Source organism: Nannobrachium achirus (assembly GCF_963921795.1).
Source record: "Nannobrachium achirus genome assembly, chromosome: 15".
Classification (NCBI taxonomy): Eukaryota; Metazoa; Chordata; class Actinopteri; order Myctophiformes; family Myctophidae; genus Nannobrachium; species Nannobrachium achirus.
The window spans coordinates 3,038,287-3,060,275 of record NC_137822.1 but is presented as its reverse complement, the minus strand read 5'-3'; the positions used below and the strand labels follow the sequence as shown (position 1 = coordinate 3,060,275).

General features: G+C 41.4%; 1 protein-coding gene across 1 annotated transcript; it reads right to left on the bottom strand.

Annotated features, from left to right (window-relative positions):
- Positions 1-7,488: 7,488 nt before the first annotated feature.
- Positions 7,489-21,753, bottom strand: LOC308299143 (E3 ubiquitin/ISG15 ligase TRIM25-like). Its single transcript, XM_080742861.1, has 16 exons — positions 21,401-21,753; positions 19,878-20,252; positions 19,604-19,699; positions 18,459-18,692; positions 17,277-17,436; positions 16,719-16,778; positions 16,259-16,329; positions 15,822-15,903; positions 14,383-14,398; positions 13,253-13,556; positions 11,863-12,237; positions 11,597-11,692; positions 10,392-10,625; positions 9,452-9,611; positions 8,878-8,937; positions 7,489-8,751 (listed from the first exon to the last, which is right to left on the bottom strand). Exons 1-16 carry the CDS (start codon positions 21,635-21,637, stop codon positions 8,240-8,242), a joined length of 3,072 nt encoding a protein of 1,023 aa, XP_080598987.1. The 5' UTR covers positions 21,638-21,753; the 3' UTR covers positions 7,489-8,239.
- Positions 21,754-21,989: the final 236 nt, after the last annotated feature.

Here is a 21,989-nt window from a genome sequence, read left to right as displayed (position 1 = left end):
TAATAATGCGTTCCCCGATCTTAATAGGTTAACATTATCCCCAATGCCTTTCCCAGACCGCCTTCTACAGCCATGTAACCGTTACCCAAGGAACCAGGCCTGTATTGTTTTCATAGGAATGATAAGTTATTATAAGCAGTGTAAAAAGCCTCATTTCTACTTGGATGTGTACCTGACAGAAAACTGTCTTATCTGATTTTGGTTCAAAGTGACCTAAAGCTGCAATCAGTAACTTCCACGTCATCAGAGATTCGAACCGGAGTCTCCCCTTGCTGGAGCGCTGAAATGTCTACCGCAGTTGCGTTAGTTACATTGCATTTGCCGTACAGATACGGGTTTATTCATGACAAGCTATCGATTGCAGCTTTAGGCATATATTTGTTTCTTTCATCCATCAGTCACTGACTGAGATCGGCATGTAAATATGAAATGAATGAAAGCATAAATATCAAGTCAGGTGTAGTCCTCCTTCATTTGGCAGAGATTCGCCGCTGTTGTTAAAGGACAACTTTGTGTTTTGTTTTTTTACAAGAAGGGTTCATATTTTAGATTGTAATTAGAGCAAAGAAAAGATGAGTGTTAAAATGTTTTCATTTATTGCTTTCAATTGTTTTAGCGATTTTAGTATTTTGATTTCAGTGGGTGGGGGCATGCGTACAAGTGTCTAAATATGTATTTTTAAACACAATAAGCCGGCAATTTCTTTATTACTATTTACAGTAGCCCCCATAAGTCACATCTGCCCATGAAAGATTGCGGTGCATCTTGGGAATGGGCTTGTTTTGCCTAAAAATTCATATTCAGCCACTTGAGAGCATGCTCCCAACCTGGGGGCATGCATGCAAATCAAAATTGTTAAATTCACTAAAACGATATAAAGAAGTAAATGAAAACATTTTAACACTCATCTCTTCTTTTCTCTAATGACTATCTAAAATATGAACCCGTTGTTGTAAAAAAAATCAAACCTCGGTTCGAAGTGGAGCCGTGAATTTGAGCAGTTCCAGGTCTATGTTTTTGATTGAAGTGATTTGTAATTATAATCAAAATCTACAAAGTATTTACAAAATAAATAACTTTTGAACGGCTCTTTGAAAAGAACGGATCCCAGAGATTCGGCTCACTTCAAAGTGACATAAATCCCATCCAAAAAATCGGCTCACTTCAAAGTGACATAAATCCCATCCAAAAAATCGGCTCACTTCAAAGTGACATAAATCCCATCCAAAAAATCGGCTCACTTCAAAGTGACATAAATCCCATCCAAAAAATCGGCTCACTTCAAAGTGACATAAATCCCATCCAAAGAATTGCGCATGGGCAGATCCTGTTCATTCTTGACTGGACAGACACAGACTCTGGTGAGACAGGACACACATTGCCACTCAGAGGGAGCCCATGTGCTCTGCACACGGCTCCAAAAACTAAGTTGTCCTTTAAAGGTAGGGTAAGTAATGATTATAAAGAAAAGGCTCTATATTTTGATGGTGTCATTGCAATAGAGTGTTTGTTGAACAATTGGGGTCTCCCTGTCTCTCCAGCTTTTCAGTAAAGAGAAAATATATCTTCAGGCCTGCATACAAATCTCATTAAATCAGGAGAGAGGACACAGGATAAATAACTAAAATTGAAAATGACTCTCCTGTTTGGACGAAATAGGCAACACACTGAAAATGTATTTTATGAGCCAGAGTGAGACAGACCCCCGTTACTGAACCTGCACACTATAGCAATGAATACTCTCAGAATATAGAGATTTAGCCTTTTTAATGAAAACCCCTTTGTTTTAACCAAAATATATCACTTACCCTACCTTTAAATCACATCAGCTCGTGGCTGTAAAGTCAGTCTTTCATACAATGCAGTAACTTTATCAGAACAATCCCTTGCTTTTTCTCCTTGTTGACAATGAAGACTGCAAAGTTGTACTGCTGGCATGATTTATTTTTTTTCGTAACGGCTATCTGGTAAGCCCCACCCTGGCAGCGTGTGATTGGCCTTCAGCAGTCCAAGGCACTACAGTCCCTTTGAGCCGCATTGTCGCTATGTCTACATGTTATCTTTTCGACAACCCAACTCTACCCCTAACCCTAACCTCCGTGGGGTGTAGCCAGAAAAAGTGGCACGACCGGGATACAAACTCGGGGCGCTTGGATTGGAATACTAGAGACCAATCCACTAAGCCACAGAGGCAGGTGCTTGGAATGGCATTCTGTCTGTATTAGTAGGAGAGGAAAAGCCTCGCGTAGGTGCGGGGCCTCGCGAGGCTGCCACTCAAATGACGCCTGGCCAATCACAGCGCGTCTTTTCCGCGACTTGTCAGATTGCCGTTACATTTAGATATTACGCGTGCTGCTGTGTTTTCAGTTAGTTTTTCCTACATTAAAGTTCAACTCTGTGGTTGAGCTTTTGACGGCCTGCTGCCTTCTTGTATCACTGTCGTTGTTTTCTTATGTTTGTTATTTGGGGAGGAGGCCGGTTAGGGAACCCGGAAGGTTCACCGGCTCAGTTCAGTTCTTCCCCCTCAGTGGTTCCCAAACAATCGACCCAGGAGGATCTCAATTTCTATCGGTTGCGAGTAATGCCCCCCCTTTTTTAATGTTCCAACATTTGTTTTAAATTATTTCAATCCATAAATAATTAAAAAAATGGAAATGGGGCTTATAAGTTCATTATGTACGTATATGTATTTTTGTAAAGTTTCTTTTTTTCTTTTGAGTCTCCAGTTGAAAGTTTTGGGAACCGCTGTACCCCAACTGCTCCCCCCGTGTGCTCGACATGACCGCGGGATCAATGTGTCTTACCTTGATGATTGTAACCATGATGTTCTGTCCTCAAACCACAAGCCTGAGATAATGTCACCTGTACAAATTAATAGACCATATCAAAACGAAATGCATGCATGGCAGCCGACATCATTTCATAAATAAACACCTGTCTTACCTTAATAACTATGTGTCATTTTTGCAGTGGTGTAAAGTAACTCAAGTACTGTACTGGATTATTTTACATTTTCAATACTTTTCTACTCCACTAAATCTCAGAAGAAATTTTACTTTTTACTCCACTACAATTATTTGAAAACTGATTTTGATTATTATTACAAGAATTGACAAAAGAATGATTGAAATTAATTAGAGATGTTACCGATCAATCGGCAATGGATCGGATCGGGCCGATCAAAGCGTGATCGGCGATAATCGGTGGTTTAGATCAACAGGTAAATTCACCGATCCGATCCGATCGGTGCATCCGATCAACCAGCCGTTCAGTATGCCCACTTGAGGCCATTTTGGGGTATTGATTTCCACAGTGCTGAAGGAATAATTAGTTACTGCTATGATAATAAATACATAGTAATGCTGGTAAATAACTATAAGGCAAATATATAAATGAATTCATGAGTGAATTAATTAATTAAAGTTAAAACATTAACATTTAGAAAATATAAATAATATATAAATAATAACTTGATCGGATCGGTGATTGATCGGTATCGGGTGATCAAACTTTTGTGATCGGTGCTCGGTGATCGGTTCCAAAAAACCTGATCGGACCATCCCTAAAATTAATATATGACACTAACAAATGATCTAATGAAGTACATTTGGGTGAAGATCTTCCAAAAGATGGTTTCAAACACAAATAACCCAAATGTCAGTGTCACAATGAACCCTGATCATCAGAGGGTGTATCTGTAGATTCAGATCCTGTCAGGGGGAGAAGTGTTAGCTGTGGATTCTCATCTCTTGAACTGCCACCTCTCCTTTGAACCTCAAATATGTCTAACTTATAAATGGTATGACCCATTGGGCCCATTGGTGCATGAGTAAAAGAGAGGCCTCACAAGTTGAAGGTTATGGGTTTGAATCTTAATAATAATGCTGTCATGACTTAAATGAATATCTGTGTATGATGGCATGCAATGCAAATGCAATGGGGGGAGTCTGGGGGTCCTCCCCCAGAAAAAGATTAGTAGATGTAATTTCCAGTGTTCTGGTGAATTTTGGGAGTTTGACACCTCCAGGAGAAATTCCCACAATTTGTGTATTGTTCGTCTAATAACAAAAAAGACAGTTGTGTTTCAAGCAGCAAGTAGCTTCATGAGTTAGGATACTGAGCTAATGATACAGTGGCTGTGGGTTCAAGGCCCACTGAAGATCTTACTTTAAAGACTGATTTCCAGCTGAATAACTTCAAAACCAGTTCAGAAAGCATTGTGAGATGACCTCGCCGTGCTGGCACAGCGGACTAGTAATGAGGTCTGTGAAGTAGATTACCTTTAATAGGTTTGTTCAAATCTGGCCGTGGTCGAGGTGGGGTCTGCTTGGGGCGTGTGGGCAATGCATGCAAGATCATACAGATAGTAATGACTTAAAGATGAGAAGTCAAGATGTCTTACTTTGCATCAAATCTGTACACCATTTGGCATTTTAAGGCTGAAAGTACCCACGCTAAAGCAAGCCTGATAAAAGTATCAAACATGTAAAAAAAAAAAATGTAACAGAACACAGGGAAATATTATATTTCTGTTAAGAAATTTTGGGGGGAACCCCAGCCCCTCGTTGTGGAGTTCTGTGCACCCCCACCGACCCAAAAAAGTATGTCCCACCATCAAGGCGAAACACCCGGAGAAAAGTGAGTACCAAAATCCCCAAAAAAGTGAGTCACAAAATCAAGGCGAAACACCTGGAAAAAAGTGAGTCCCATCAAGCGAAACACCCAGAGAAAATCGAGTCCCAAAATCAAGGCGAAACACCTGGAAAAAGGTGAGTCCCATCAAGACAAAACACCCGGGGAAAAGTGAGTCGCATCAAGGCGAAACACCCAGAGAAAATTGAGTCCCATCAAGGTGAAACACCCGGAGAAAAGTGAGTCCCAAAATCCCCCAAAAAGTGAGTCCCAAAATCAAGGCGAAACACCTGGAAAAAGGTGAGTCCCATCAAGACGAAACACCCGGAGAAAAGTGAGTCCCATCAAGATGAAACACCCGGAGAAAAGTGAGTCCCAAAATACCAAAAAATCCCCAAAAAAGGAGTCCCAAAATCAATGGCGGAACACCTGGAAAAAAGTGAGTCCCACCCATCAAGACGAAACACCCGGAGAAAAGTGAGTCCCATCAAGATGAAACACCCGGAGAAAAGTGAGTCCCAAAATACAAAAAAATCCCCAAAAAAGGAGTCCCAAAATCAAGGCGTAACACCTGGAAAAAAGTGAGTCCCCATCAAGGCGAAACACCCAGAGAAAAGTGAGTCCAATCAAGACGAAACACCCAGAGAAAAGTGAGTCCCATCAAGGCGAAACACCCGGAGAAAAGTGAGTCCATCAAGGCGAAACACCCGGAGGAAAAGAAACTCATGCAAATGAGGTCCAAGTCAGACCTCTAGAAGGCCACTTCTGTCTGTAATCGAGAGATTCTAGGCTGACTTTTTGACCTCATTTGCATGAGTTTTTTTTTTTCCTCCGGGTGTTTCGCCTTGATGGGACTCACTTTTTTCAGGTGTTTCGCCTTGATTTTAGAGAGAGCTAGATCTCACACCTTTCAACAAAAAGAACAATCAAATTTTGTATTTCAACACTGATGGCTCATTTCAATTTGACTCATTTAATTGGCCATTGTCATTGACAATGCATTGGGCGCTTAAGCCAAATATTTCAAAAACTATACAAATCATTTCAAAGTAAAAATCTCAAGCATGCATGTCCAGAGTATTTTGAATTGTGAAGGTTGCTAGGTTAGAATATGAAGGAAAAGCATACAATTATACATTGTATGCAGAGAAAGATTCAGATTGAGAAAGAAAAGAGAAACATGTACCACTAATTTGTATGCTCATTGATTTAATACAACAAAGAGAAAAACTGACTCCTTTCTTGTGTGGGAGTTATAATCACATGGGATATAAAAAATACCCATCAGGGTGGTTTTCCCCTTTAACCATTTAGAGTTCAGAGGACCTTTAGAGTTAGAGACCTTTAGAGTTTAGCCACTCGTCCAAGACAATTTGCCCTGTGGAATAAACTCATGGCATCTTCATGGAAGATACCAAATAGTACCTTATAGTCAGGGACATGCTGGGCCCCTGATTCAGCCCGGGAAAAAGAGTTGGAGAGGCCCTCATTGCACGCTAAAGAGAGAGATCTCTCTCTATAGCGCTGCTGCTACTCAAAGATTTGCCATTTCAGATCATGACAAGTGACAAGCCAGTGGGCCAATTACATGAGTTATTATATTTTGTCGTTGTCGGGTGGAAAGTGGAAACCTTGTATGTCCAAAACCGTATGTTTTGTATTTATCATTTAAATAATGATTTAAACTAGTGAAAACAGCCGATCTACAAGCACACAACACCTCGCAGTGCGAGGCGTTGTGTGCTTGTAGATCTGCTGTTTTCACTACTTTTGTGCAACGGCCTTGTAGATGACCTTAGAGTTTCATGGTCAGACCATGACACTGACATTATACTAACATGACATGATACTGTATCATGATTCATGATACTGACCTGACCATGATAACAATGTGCCCCGATGAGACGCTTTGTGAACTTGTAGATCAGCTATTTTCACTAGTTTGGCTAACATACAGTAACAGCCCTGTTAGGGCTGGGCAATTAAGTATAAATATATTGATATCACATTGAGGCATTTGATTTGTCATTTTTCTCAACAGCATCGGTTAACTTTGACAACTATTATACTTTCTGATAGAATCTTTTGAGTCACTTTTTTATTCTTCAAAATGTCAATCATTTGGCTCTGAAACCCCTCACCTTTTGGACTCTTTGGCTGTGCCCAAAATCACATATACTATTTAGTGTGCCACATTACTTCTTATGTCCCTAAGCCTAGTAGCTACCAAATAGAATAGGAACCCATGTGAGATGTTCTTTAATTGTTTTGGTCATGGCTGAATGAATGTTGAAGTGTCCCTGAGCGAGACACTTAAAGACAGGGTGCCGTGATTTCCCACCTACAACATAGTTTTCTAATCTAATTTTTCTAAACTGGTAAAAAGAGGAGGGGATATTATGATGTCATTATATAAGTGCATTTCAACTGGGCCTTTTGACTCAGAGGCTTTCAGCTTTAAGTAACCAAAAATACACAGGGAAGACATATTTCCATATTATAACCACCCCAGTATTTCACGAAAGGTAGAATAAACTAAGCCTGGATTTAAGCCAAATCCAGACTTCCCGGAGCCTCCTCTGTATAGCCTGGTTTATTCCGTTCCACAAACACCAAGTCAGGATGAGAAGGAGTGACTTTGTCGAGCCAGGATCATAAAGCCTGGCTGAATGCACGTTCATGTATTCCTTGAAAAGCCCATGCGGTCGAGAGTCGATTCCTTGATCATGACCAATCATGGCACACCCACACATCATCGTAACATGGAGACAACTTTCACAGAGACAGAAACAGAAACATTCTTCAAAATAAGACTAAAAGAGGTTTCAGCCAAAGTGCTCACATTTATTCGGAAAAACAAGTCATTGTATATGAAGTAGATCTCACGTGGGATGTAGGCCACGCTTCAAAGCCAGGACATTTTTGGGGGCTAATACTAATTAATATCTACTAATTATGTTGTTGTGATGTCATAAGTGATGGGAATTTTTTGGGGCCCGGACGAAGCCAGATGTTGGAGCTCATATAGCTCCTTCAAAGAGCACTGCTCGAAAAGCAATTAAAGAACATAGTTTTACCCCCTATTTATTTATTTATTGTTTTACATGCCAGGTTTTAATTGTTTAACAAAAATAAATCACACCCAATGTGAAGTGAGTGGTGTCTTTATGAGTTATTTCATTCAGTGTCCCACAAAGCTTGGCCAAATCTAAGTAATATTTTAGAAATGTGCAAATGTGCCTGTAAGCTGTAACACTATACATAATGTGTGTTGGTTTGTTTACTGTTGAATGAGAAAAAAACATTGTTAAACATTAAGTATAATACCATCCTTTGGGGACCCACAGTTTGGGAACCACTGTATTAAGTATAACCAATCTACACAGACTGACAAGAGGGCTCTGCAGTAATATCAACAGGAGATACAGTATAATGATTGTCTACAGCAGGCTTATTAAATAAGCAATAAGCGGAACACAATCGGTTGATTGATCATGATGGTGTAGTATACACATCATTCTTACACATCATTCTTACACATACTTTATCTAGAAGGGAAAATCTATAATCAAATTACTGAATATCATCGTCAGCATTCTTAACATGTCTACCATGTCTTACACAGCTCTGCTGTATCTCCTCCCGCCCAAGTTAATATCCCTGGATAGAGAGGTTGTGTGAACGTGGTTTGAACTGTGTGGAGGAGGGTCATTGTGTCAGAAACACCGTAGAAGGACAGAGTACCTGCCTTGTGATCCAGGTAAACACCCACTCTGGAGGAACGAGGCCCTGACTCTTTGGTCTGAATATTGTTGTGTCTGAAACTGTAGTTGTCACCAAGGTACTGTAAACGCCAGGATTTATCATCATTTCCAAAGAGGGTTTGTCTGTTGACGTCTTTGTAACAGACTGCTACATGAACCCCATGACCACTCCAATCTACTTCCCAGTAACTACGTTCAGACAGACCCTCTGCACACAACACCTGAGCGTAAGTAGTAAATCTCTCTGCATGATAAGGGTAAGGTTGTGGTGTTGTTAATGTCACCTTCCTCTTCTCTTCTGACAGGGAGAGAAGCGTGCTTATCGTGTTCATGTCCAGAGACAGAGGACAGGAATCTGTGAGAACACACGACAAAAGAAAATTCAAACCTCATGAACTTATTGTGTTTAGAGTTACTCTCTCAGATACAAACTCGTTAGAGCTTTCAATAACCTTCAAAAACCGCATCAACATGGACTCACATTGTAAAAAGTCCTTTCTGGTCTGAGGCTCCGCTGGATGTAAAACATCAACTGCACACACTGGAAACGCAAGAAAACAGAAAAGGTCATCATGACATCATACTGAAGAATGGATTAAACCAAATCCAGGTTTGACAAAGCCTGCTCCGTAAAGCCTGGTTTATTCCGTTCCACTAACGCCAGGCCAGGCTGAGAAGGAGAGACTTTGTCGAGCCAGGATTGTAAAGCCAGGCTGAATGTGCGTTCATGTATTCCTTGAAAATACCATGCGTTCGAGCGTTGATTCCTTGATCGTGACCAATCATGGAACCAAAGAGTGGCATTCTTCCACCGCCCCCGCCCTGGTTTAACATATCCAGGTTAACTGGCTAGGCTAATCTGCCGATATATTTCATGAAACCGATTGAGCACTCATCATGGCTAAATTAAGCCAGGATAGCTGATAAATCCAGGCTTTATAATCTAGGTTTGGTGAAACAGGCCCCAGGTCAAATATCTCCAGTTGCCTTCTGACTTCATCAGTCCATGTTCACTATGATGGCAGGTTAAAACAATAAACACATTTCAATCTCACCTCTGTTTGAAATCTCTGGCCAAGTTGTTTTCAGGATGTTGTCTAGTTGGTCTCTCAGACCAGACAGCACATCAATCACATCTGTGAAGGACCTCGGAGGACAGATGACCACACTGGGTGAGACTGGAGATACACTGGGACTGGAGAGAGACTGGAAACTCTGGAGAGAGACAAGCAGAGAGACAAGTAAACCAGTTTAGACAGGGATGGAAGAACATTATACAGTAGTAATCAGATCACAATCAGTGGAGTTGAACTGATGTCCTTGTTGTTCAACCAGTAAACACACACACACACACACACACACACACACACACACACACACACACACACACACACACACACACACATTTATACTTTGTCGTACAGCGGTGTCACACAGCGAACATAGCAGAACTACAAGCCCACAGCGTATCGCCTCTGCTACTCGATGTGGGCTTGTAGCTCCAATGTTGAACTAAATTGAATTAATTTAAAATGTATTTTGATCTCATTAAAATAATTGTGATTAACAATTTAATTATGTGTTACTGTGTCAATACAAAATGTAAATAAAATGTCAATCTACGAACAAAAATTGCACAGGGCGGAATCATTTTATACTTTCAAATTATTCTATAAATTCAGCTCATTTACAAGCTCACAAGCCGAGCTTGAGGATCTGCTATTTTTGGAAAATGTGACAATTATGAATATGACAATTGCGAAAAAAAAATTGTGATTACCTCAAATAATTGTGATTAGGAGATCATCACATAATAATATTGACATGCCTTTTTTTCACATTGTTATTCTGGTCTGTACATAATGTAGTAACTACCAGCATTAATAATGTCATGTTATGCCAGGGCATATAATGTAATCTAATGTAATATGACATGATGGAAAGGAATGAAATGTGAAGTTGATTTCTCCTAAATGTCAGAACCATGATAGGAACCTGAATGAAGGTGATGCTGTCATCAGTGTTGGACAGCTCCTCCAGGTCAGCATGTCTCCTCTCCAGCTGCTCCATGTGCTCCTCCAGCTGCCTCAGGAGAGCCTCAGTCTGAGCCACTGCAGTCTGCTGCTGATCTCTGATCAGCTCTTTAAGCTCACTGCGTCTTCTCTCAATGGAGACCATCATCTCACTGAAGATCCTGTCACTGGCCTCCACTGCTGCTTCTGCAGAGCTCTGTTTAACGCACGCGCGCGCACACGCGCACGCACACACACACACACACACACACACACACACACACACACACACACACACACACACACACACACACACACACACACACACACACACACACACACACACACACACACACACACACACACACACACACATGTTAAAATGTTTTATTTTTATTTTACAGAAATGATTAAACATTTTCCAAATAATATGTGAACATGGATGAACCTTAATTCTTAGATATTTCAAATTATGTCTCACATATTTTGCTGTTTTAGATATTTGACTTGTTAGTAGTAAGTAGTTACTTTTTTTTGTTAAGGCTTAAACTAGATGCGGTATTCTTCCTTTTTCTCTGTCTTTGTTATGTTTGTATTGTAGTTTGGTTTATGTGGGGTCTGTAAATGGAAATGATCATGATTAGCTGATTCATTTCATTTTCATGTACGGAATGTTCATTAATGTACATTGTCCCGTCGAAAGAAAGAAAGAAAGAAAGAAAGAAAGAAAGAAGGAAAGAAATAAAGAAAGAAAGAAAGAAAGAAAGAAATGCACGGATTCTGAAAGTGGGGTCCAGACAAAATGTGTTAATGTAGCATCAAAATCAGTTTAACCAACTGTAATCCATATTTGAAAATAGATGTTCTACAAGTTCACAACACATTGAGAACGCATCACACCACCTTGTGAGCTTGTAGATCTGCTAATTTCAACAACTCTTGAGAATGTGAAACAATTTGCATAATACAAATCTCATATGTGGAAATTACTGGCACAAAAATATTTTCAAATGGGGGAACACAGCCAAATACATATAAATTGGAGGGTCCTTGACATGCAAAGGTTTGAGAACCACTGCTTTAGTCATTCTGATGACACAAGGCATTGTCTCATCCATATAGCATCACCATTTCATTATTACATTAAACACAAAAACAAGAAGAACCATTATCATAATATCAGCTCACGTTCAGGGCCTCCATGACCTGTCTCAGGTCTTTCAGCTCCTTCTTTGTCTCCTGGATCTGCTGCTGGATTTTCTTCTGAATTGTCACCAGCTGTTTCTGCAAGAAACAGGAAGAGAGACTGTCGGGATACCAATTCTATCCAATCAGGAGAGAGAGAACTCATACAGAATACAGGGTAAATCCACACATCATCATAATGTCCCTGGCATGGTTATTTATTTCTACTTCTAATTTTAAAACATGATCCATCTTATAATGTGTCCTACCTGTTTCTCTGCCTTCTCTGCAGCAGCTGACACCGTGTCATGGCCCTTGTGTTCATCCATGGTGCACAGATAGCAGATACACTGACGGTCTGTGCGACAGAACACCTCCAGAAGCTTGTCATGACTGGAGCACATCTTCTCCTGCAGTTTGTTGGTGGCTGGGACCAGCTTGTGCTTCTGCAACGCTGGAGCATTGTAGTGAGGCTGGAGGTGAGTCTCACAGTAAGAGACCAGACACACCAGACAAGACATGAGAGCTTTGCGACGTCTCGCTCCAGTGCATAAATCACAGGCCACGTCTTCTGGTCCGGCGTAGAGCTGTGCAGCGGAGGCAGGAGACTGCTGACCTCCTGTACTGCTCAGCTTCATCACAAGCTGGAAGTAAAGAGAAGAGGAGGGGAGGTCACTCACTGATGACAAATACAACACAGTCATTGTGAGGTTCATGGTGTTAAACAGGACCGTACCTACCTGTAGGTTCCCCAGGTTCTATGTTCCCCAGGTTCTATGTTCCCCATTTACCCCCCCAAAAAAGGTTCTATGTTCCCCGCTTATCCAAAAAAGGTCCTATGTTCCCCAGGTTCTATGTTCCCCACTTACCCCCACAAAAAAGGTTCTATGTTCCCCACTTATCCAAAAATGCAGGAAACATTCCTTTATAATTATTAATAACAACTCAAAACACCAAATAATGGGGAGAGATTATGAATACTAGTGGGTCAGGGGCACTAGGGACATCTGGACACCATACTTTTGTTATGTCTGGGCATCTGGACGAGTGGGCACCTGGACATCTGGGCAATAGGGACATGTGGGCATCTGGACGAGTGGGCACCTGGACATCTGGGCAATAGGGACATGTGGGCATTTGGACAAGTGGGCACTTAGGGGTGGAGACATCTGGGCACCTGGGCAAGATGTCCCACCATTTTCTGCATTTGAGTGGGGAACATATACGGTACATATATTTATTTTGTGGGGAACATACAGTAGATCCTGTTTTTGGTTGAGAGGGGAATATATAACCTTTTTGTGGGGAGGGTGGGTGGGGAACATAGAACCTGGGGAACATAGAACCTTTTTGGGGGGTAAATGGGGAACATAGAACCTGGGGAACATAGAACCTGGGGAACATAGGGTGGACCCCTGTTAAACACAGTAAGAAATTACATGTAAGATCATTGGAACATTATCTGAACACTGTGGTTCTGAACTTTTGCATTGCATGAAGTTGATTGTTTACAATGTAAGCAGGGTTTAATGGTTAACCCGTGACAAACAACCCTCATCAACAAAATGATAGCATAAGGTAAGTAGACTGCAAAAGTGCAAATACACTAAAAAAGTTTAAAAAACATACCAATACTGTGGTTGTAACTTGTCATCTCACCTCAGCCAGCAAGTTGTTCTTCCTCAGAACAGGTCTGGGACTGAAGCTCTCTCTGCACTGGGGACAGCTGTAGACTCTAGTCTCCTCATTCTGGTCCCAGTAACCCTCAATACAGCTTTTACAGTAATTGTGTCCGCATGGTAGAGCCACTGGTTCCTTTAGATGGTCCAGACAGATAGGACAGCACAACTGATCCTGGTCCAGATCACATCCCTGCTGCTGTTGTTTTTGAGCCATTTGACTGACAACCACACGCACATTGAGAAGAAAGAAAACAGTCGCAGTCAAAACACACAAGTTAACACTGGTTTACTCTGAAGAGAAAACTGGGAGCAACAAAACACAACAGCTCTGAGTTTCATTTCTTCTGAAGAAAAGTGGGGGGGGCAAATGTGGACTTCCTGGATGTTTGCATGTTTGCACCAGTAGTAGTTTTAAAGAGACAGTGAATGTGTAACACAGTTCACAAACAGGTTCAGCTTAGCCTGGTGACGAAAGATTATTCTGCTTGTGGTTGAACGTTGGACTCGTACACATAATTTCCCTGCCGTGTAGAAAAGCCTGGTGACACAAGGTTTTACAAGATAATCAGGGGTATATTTAGGCTATTTGGGGTAGAGAATGGCCCTAGTAGAAATAAGCTGCCTGAGGCTGAAACACAGCCAAAAGGGCACGCACATCCGAGGCTGTGTAGGCTGGGTGCTGGACTAAAAACCAGTATAGGCCTATATGAGAAGTATACATGAGAAAAGATCTTTCTTTCAAATTGCTGCTCCCAAAGCCACATCCATTGCTCTTCCGCAGACGAATGGAGAATAGAGAATGGGAGGAGGGTTTGGTTCTGGTAGAAAATGTGTATTTTAGTCAAATGTCTCCACACAGACCACATTCACTCCACTTCCTCCAGTGGGCACATATGGTGTGGGCCAGGGATGCTCACGCTTTTTTGACTTTTTTAAATGACCAGCTAGCTCAACATGATCTACCCACTTCTGTCTGTAATCGAGAGATTCTAGGCTGACTTGGACCTCATTTGCATGAGGTTTTTTTTTCCCAGACTGAATCGCTCTGTACAGCAGATTTATTCACATTCTTCAAAATGTCAATCATTTGGCTCTGAAACCCCTCACCTTTTGGACTCTTTGGCTGTGCCCAAAATCACACATACTATTTAGTGTGCCACGTATTACTTCTTATGTCCCTAAGCCTAGTAGCTACCAAATAGAATAGGAACCCACGTGAGATGCTCTTTAATTGTTTTGGTCATGGCTGAATGAATGTTGAAGTGTCCCTGAGCGAGACACTTAAAGACAGGGTGCCGTGATTTCCCACCTACAACATCATTTTCTAATCTAATTTTTCAAAAAGGTCTACAAAAAGTGTTAAAATTATGTTTTTATGTGGCCCACACCCACCTCATTCTGGTTGTCAGGTGGGTGGTGACCAAGCTGAAGTTAGCCACACCCACAGCTGCAGTTGAATGGTTAAAAGGGGAGGGGATGATATTATGATGTCATTATATAAGTGCATTTCAACTGGGCCTTTTGACTCAGAGGCTTTCAGCTTTCAGGAAGTAACCAAAAATACACAGGGAAGACATATTTGCATATTATAACCACACCAGGGGGGTATTTCACGAAAGGTAGAATAAACTAAGCCAGGATTTAAGCCAAATCCAGACTTCCCAGAGCCTCCTCTGTATAGCCTGGTTTATTCCGTTCCACAAACACCAAGCCAGGATGAGAAGGAGTGACTTTGTCGAGCCAGGATCATAAAGCCTGGCTGAATGCACGTTCATGTATTCCTTGAAAAGCCCATGCGGTCGAGAGTTGATTCCTCGATCGTGACCAATCATGGCACGCACGCATCATCGTAACATGGAGACAACGTTCACAGAGACAGAAACAGAAACATCCTTCAAAATAAGACTAAAAGAGGTTGCAGCCAAAGTGCTCACATTTATTCAGAAAAACAAGTCATCGTATATCAAGTACATTTTATAAAAACAATAATGATTACCTGATGGTAATCAAAGTCTTTTATATGAATAGAAACATTTGTTTATTTAGCCAGATAAGATGTTGCTTGTGTGCTTCTTCCAGGAGCACCACTCGAAAAGCAATTCAAGAACTTAGTTTTACCCCTATTTATGTATTTATTTATTGTTTTGCATGCCAGGTTTTAATTGTTTAACAAAAATAAATCACACCCAGTGTGAAGTGAGTGCCTTTTATGAGTTAATTTCATTGCGAAGCTTGGCCAAATCTAAGATTTCTTTTTTAGAAATGTGCAGATATGAATGAGAAAACATTGTTAAACATTAAGTATAATACCATCATTTGAGGACCCACAGTTTGAGAACCACTGCATTAAGTATAACCAATCTACACAGACTGACAGATGGCTCTGTAGTAATATCAACAGGTTAACAGGACATACTGTATAATGATTGTCTAGAGCAGGCTTTTTAAATTATGTACAGATGTAGTATCATTCTTACACATACTTTAACTAGAAGAGATATAATCAAATTAATGAATATCATCGTCAGCATTCTTAACATGTCTACCATGTCTTACACAGCTCTGCTGTATCTCCTTTCCCCCAAGGTAATATCCCTGGATAGAGAGGTTGTGTGAACGTGGTCTGAACTGTGTGGAGGAGGGTCATTGTGTCAGAAACACCGTAGAAGGACAGAGTACCTGCCTTGTGATCCAGGTAAACACCCACTCTGGAGGAACGAGGCCCTGACACTTTAGTCTCAACATTGTTGTGTTTGAAACAGCAGTTGTTACCAGTGTACCGTAAACACCAGGATTTAGCAGTATCTCCAAAGAGGGTGTGTCTGTTGACGTCTTTGTAACAGACTGCTACATGAACCCCTTTACCACTCCACTCTACTTCCCAGTAACGACGTTCAGACAGACCCTCTGCACACAACACCTGAGTGTAATTAGTAAATCTCTCTGCATGAACGAGGTAAGGTTGTAGTGTTGTTCTTGTCACCTTCCTCTTCTCTTCTGACAGGGAGAGATACGTGCTCATCGTGTTCATGTCCAGAGACAGAGGACAGGAATCTGTGAGAACACACGACAAAAGACATTTCAAACTTCATGAACCTTTTTGTGTTTAGAGTTATGCCTCATTCACACTACAGATATATAGTTGAACGTTTTGCTTGGTAATTCAATGTTATCTCAATGGAAACCAGCTTTAAAGCTTTCAAAGCTTTGTTCTGTGTGTGTCCTGTATCTTTAAAGCTGGTTTCCATTGAGATTACATTGAATTACCAAGCAAAACGTTCAACTATATATCTGTAGTGTGAATGCAGCATTACTCACACGCACATGCATGCACGCACGCACACATACAGTACAGTAAATTCATTCTGAGTTACTCTCTCAGATACAAACTCGTTTCAATAACCTTTCAATAACCTTCAAAAACCGCATCAACATGGACTCACATTGTAAAAGGTCCTTTCTGGTCTGAGGCTCCGCTGGATGTAAAACATCAACTCCACACACTGGAAACACAAGAAAACAGAAAAGGTCATCATGACATCATACTGAAGAATGGATTAAACCAAATCCAGGTTTGACAAAGCCTGCTCCGTACAGCCTGGTTTATTCTGTTCCACCAACGCCAGGCCAGGCTGAGAAGGAGAGACTTTGTCGAGCCAGGATTGTAAAGCCAGGCTGAATGCATGTATTCCTTTAAAAGACCATGTGTTCGAGCATCGATTCCTTGATTATGACCAACCATGGAACCAAAGAGTGGCATTATTCCACCACATATCCAGGTTAACTGGCTAGGCTAATCCGCCGATATGTTTCAGCTTTCATGAAACCGATTGAGCACTCATCATGGCTAAATTAAGCTAGGATAGCTGATAAATCCAGGCTTTGTAATTTAGGTTTTGTGAAACAAGCCCCAGGTCAAATATCTCCAGTTGCCTTCTGACTTCATCAATCCATGTTCACTATGATCACTGGTTAAAACAATAAACACATTTCAATCTCACCTTTCCTTGATATCTCTGGCCAAGTTGTCTTCAGGATGTTGTCTAGTTGGTCTCTCAGACCAGACACCACATCAATCACATCTGTGAAGGACCTCGGAGGACATGAGACCACACTGGGTGAGACTGGAGATTCCCTGGGACTGGAGAGAGACTGAAAACTCTGGAGAGAGACAAGCAGAGAGACAAGTAAACCTGTTTTTAGACAGGGATGGAAGAACATACTGTAACAAGAGATCTATTAAGTACATTGATTACAATCACTGGAGTTGAACTGATGTCCTTTTTGTTCAACCAGTAAATAAACACACGCACGCACGCACGCACGCACGCACGCACGCACGCACGCACGCACACACGCACACACGCACACACACACACACACACACACACACACACACACACACACACACACACACACACACACACACACACACACACACACACACACACTTATACTTTGTCGTACAACGGTGTCGCACAGCGAACATAGCAGAACTACAAGCCCACAACGTATCGCCTCTGCTACTCGCTGTGGGCTTGTAGCTCCAATGTTCTACTAGTGGCAGCGCCGTAAAAATGGCAGCAGCTGTGCACCCTTAAATGAACACCCCTAATTTCGTTGTACTGTGTATGTGCTTGTACCTGTACTGTGCTTTAGAAATTAGTTGATCGTTGACAATGTAACTGTGCATGTGCCTGTACTGTATTGTTATGACAATAAACTTATATTCTATTCTGAATTGAATTGAATGAATTGAAAATGTATTTTGATTTTGATTAACAATTTAATTATGTTTTTGGTTCTGTCAATACAAAATGTATTTCTATTTCAATCTACGAACAAAAATTGCACAGGGCGGAATCATTTTATACTTTCAAATTATTTTATAAAGATGAAGATCTGCTATTTTTGGAAAATGTGACATTTATGAATATGACAATTGTGCAAAAATAGTTGTGATAACCTCAAATAATTGTGCTTAGATCATCACATAATAATATTGACAGGCCTTTTATTCTGGTCTGTACATAATGTAGAACTATATTAGTATTCGTAACTACAAGCATTAATAATGGCATGTAATGCCATGGCATATAATGTAATCTAATGTAATACGATATGATGGAAAGGAATGAAATATGAAGCTGATTTCTCCTAAATGTCAAAACCATGTGTGGAACCTGAATGAAGGTGATGCTGTCATCAGTGTTGGACAGCTCCTCCAGGTCAGCATGTCTCCTCTCCAGCAGCTCCATGTGCTCCTCCAGCTGCCTCAGGAGAGCCTCAGTCTGAGCCACTGCAGTCTGCTGCTGATCTCTGATCAGCTCTTTAAGCTCACTGCGTCTTCTCTCAATGGAGACCATCATCTCACTGAAGATCCTGTCACTGGCCTCCACTGCTGCTTCTGCAGAGCTCTGTTTAACGCGCGCACGCGCACACACACGCACGCACGCACGCACGCACGCACGCACGCACACACACACACGTTAAAATGTTTTATTTTTATTTTACAGAAATGATTAAAAATGTTCCAAATAATATGTGAACATGGATAAACCTTAATTCTTGGATATTTCAAATTATGTCTCACATATTTTGCTGTTTTAGATATTTGACTTGTTAGTAAGTAGTTACTTTTGTTTTAGTTTGGCTTAAACTAGATATTCTTCCATCCTGTCTTTGTTATGTTTGTATTGTGGTGTGGTTTATGTGGGGACTGTAAATGTAAATTAGCTTCTGGCTAAATCTGGCATGTTATCATCATTAGCTGATTCATTTCATTTTCATGTACGGAATGTTCATTAATGTACATTGTCCCGTCGAAAGAAAGAAAGAAAGAAAGAAAGAAAGAAAGAAATCTGGTTCTGCTATTATGTTTGCCAACAATGAATGACACTAGGGTTTAATGATTAACCATTGACTAACAAAGTCAAAGAAATGCACTGATTCTGAAAGTGGGGTCCAGACAAAATGTGTTAATGTAGAATCAAAATCAGTTTAACCAACTGTAATCCACATTTGAAAGTAGATGTTCTACAAGTTCACAACACTTCGAGAACGCATCACACCACTTTGTGAGCTTGTAGATCTGCTAATTTCAACAACTCATAATTCCAAATGTGGAAATTGCTGGCACAAAAATATTTTCAAACGGGGGAACACAGCCAAATACATATTATAAATTGGAGGGTCCTTGACATGCAAAGGTTTGAAAACCATTGCTTTAGTGCTTCTGATGACAAGTCTCATCCATATAGCATCACCATTTTCTCTATCTACATTAAACACAATAATAAGAAGAACCATCATCATAATATCAGCTCACGTTCAGGGCCTCCATGACCTGTCTCAGGTCTTTCAGCTCCTTCTTTGTCTCCTGGATCTGCTGCTGGACTTTCTCCTGAATAGTCACCAGCTGTTTCTGCAAGGAACAGGAAGAGAGACTGTCGGGATACCAATTCTATCCAATCAGGAGAGAGAGAACTCATACAGAATAGAGGGTAAATCCACACATCATCATAATGTCCCTGGCATGGTTATTTATTTCTACTTCTAACTTTAAAACAAAACATGATCCATCTTATATTTTGTCCTCCTACCTGTCTCTCTGCCTTCTCTGCAGCAGCTGACACCGTGTCATGGCCCTTGTGTTCATCCATGGTGCACAGATAGCAGATACACTGACGGTCTGTGCGACAGAACACCTCCAGAAGCTTGTCATGGCTGGAGCACATCTTCTCCTGCAGTTTGTTGGTGGCTGGGACCAGCTTGTGCTTCTGCAACGCTGGAGCATTGTAGTGAGGCTGGAGGTGAGTCTCACAGTAAGAGGCCAGACACGCCAGACAAGACATGAGAGCTTTGCGACGTCTGGCTCCAGTGCATAAATCACATGCCACGTCTTCTGGTCCGGCGTAGAGCTGTGCAGCGGAGGCAGGAGACTGCAGACCTCCTGTACTGCTCAGCTTCATCACAAGCTGGGAGTAAAGAGAAGAGGAGGGGAGGTCACTCACTGATGACAAATACAACACAGTCATTGTGAGGTTCATGGTGTTAAACGGGACCGTACCTACCTGTAGGTTCCCCAGGTTCTATGTTCCCCAGGTTCTATGTTCCCCATTTACCCCCCCAAAAAAGGTCCTATGTTCCCCAGGTTCTATGTTCCCCACTTACCCCCACAAAAAAGGTTCTATGTTCCCCGCTTATCCAAAAAAGGTTCTATGTTCCCCAGGTCCTATGTTCCCCAGGTTCTATGTTCCCCAGGTCCTATGTTCCCCACTTACCCCCACAAAAAAGGTCATATGTTCCCCAGGTTCTATGTTCCCCACTTACCCCCACAAAAAAGGTTCTATGTTCCCCGCTCAACTTACAATAGGTTCTATGTTCCCCACTTATCCACAAATGCAGGAAACATTCCTTTATAATTATTAATAACAACTCAAAACACCCAATAATGTGGAGAGATTATGAATACTAGTGGGTCAGGGGCACTAGGGACATCTGGACACCATACTTTTGTTATGTCTGGGCATCTGGACGAGTGGGCACCTGGACATCTGGGCAATAGGGACATGTGGGCATTTGGACAAGTGGGCACCTGGACATCTGGGCAATAGGGACATGTGGGCATTTGGACGAGTGGGCACTTAGGGGTGGAGACATCTGGGCACCTGGGCAAGATGTCCCACCATTTTCTGAATTTGAGTGGGGAACATAATTTTTTTTTGTTGTTGTGGGGAACATACAGTAGATCCTGTTTTGGGTTGAGAGGGGAATATAGAACCTTTTTGTGGGGAGGGTGGGTGGGGAACATAGAACCTGGGGAACATAGAACCTTTTTGGGGGGTAAGTGGGGAACATAGAACCTGGGGAACATAGGGTGGACCCCTGTTAAACACAGTAAGAAATTACATGTAAGATCATTGGAACATTATCTGAACACTGTGGCTCTGAACTTTTGCATTGCATGAAGTTGATTGTTTACAATGTAAGCAGGGTTTAATGGTTAACCGGTGACAAACAACCCTCATCAACAAAATGACGGCATAAGGTAAGTAGACTGCAAATACACTAAAAAAGATTAAAAAAAACATACCAATACTGTGGTTGTAACTTGTCATCTCACCTCAGCCAGCAAGTTGTTCTTCCTCAGAACAGGTCTGGGACTGAAGCTCTCTCTGCACTGGGGACAGCTGTAGACTCTAGTCTCCTCATTCTGGTCCCAGTAACCCTCAATACAGCTTTTACAGTAATTGTGTCCGCATGGTAGAGCCACTGGTTCCTTTAGATGGTCCAGACAGACAGGACAGCAGAACTGATCCTGGTCCAGATCATATCCCTGCTGCTGTTGTTTTTGAGCCATTTGACTGACAACCACACTCACATTGAGAAGAAAAAAAAACAGTCGCAGTCAAAACGCACAAGTTAACACTCTGGTTTACTCTGAAGAGAAAACTGGGAACTACAAAACACAACAGCTCTGAGTTTCATTTCTTCTGAAGAAAAGTGGGAGAGGCAAATGTGGACTTCCTGGATGTTTGCACCAGTAGTGGTTTTAAAGAGACAGTGAATGTAAATTCACAAACAGGTTCAGCTTGTGAAGCTTGGTGACAAAATATTATTCTGCTTGTGGTTAATTTCCCTGCCGTGTAAAAAGCCTGGTGACACAAGGTTTTACAAGATAATCAGGGTTATATTTAGGCTATTTGGGGTAG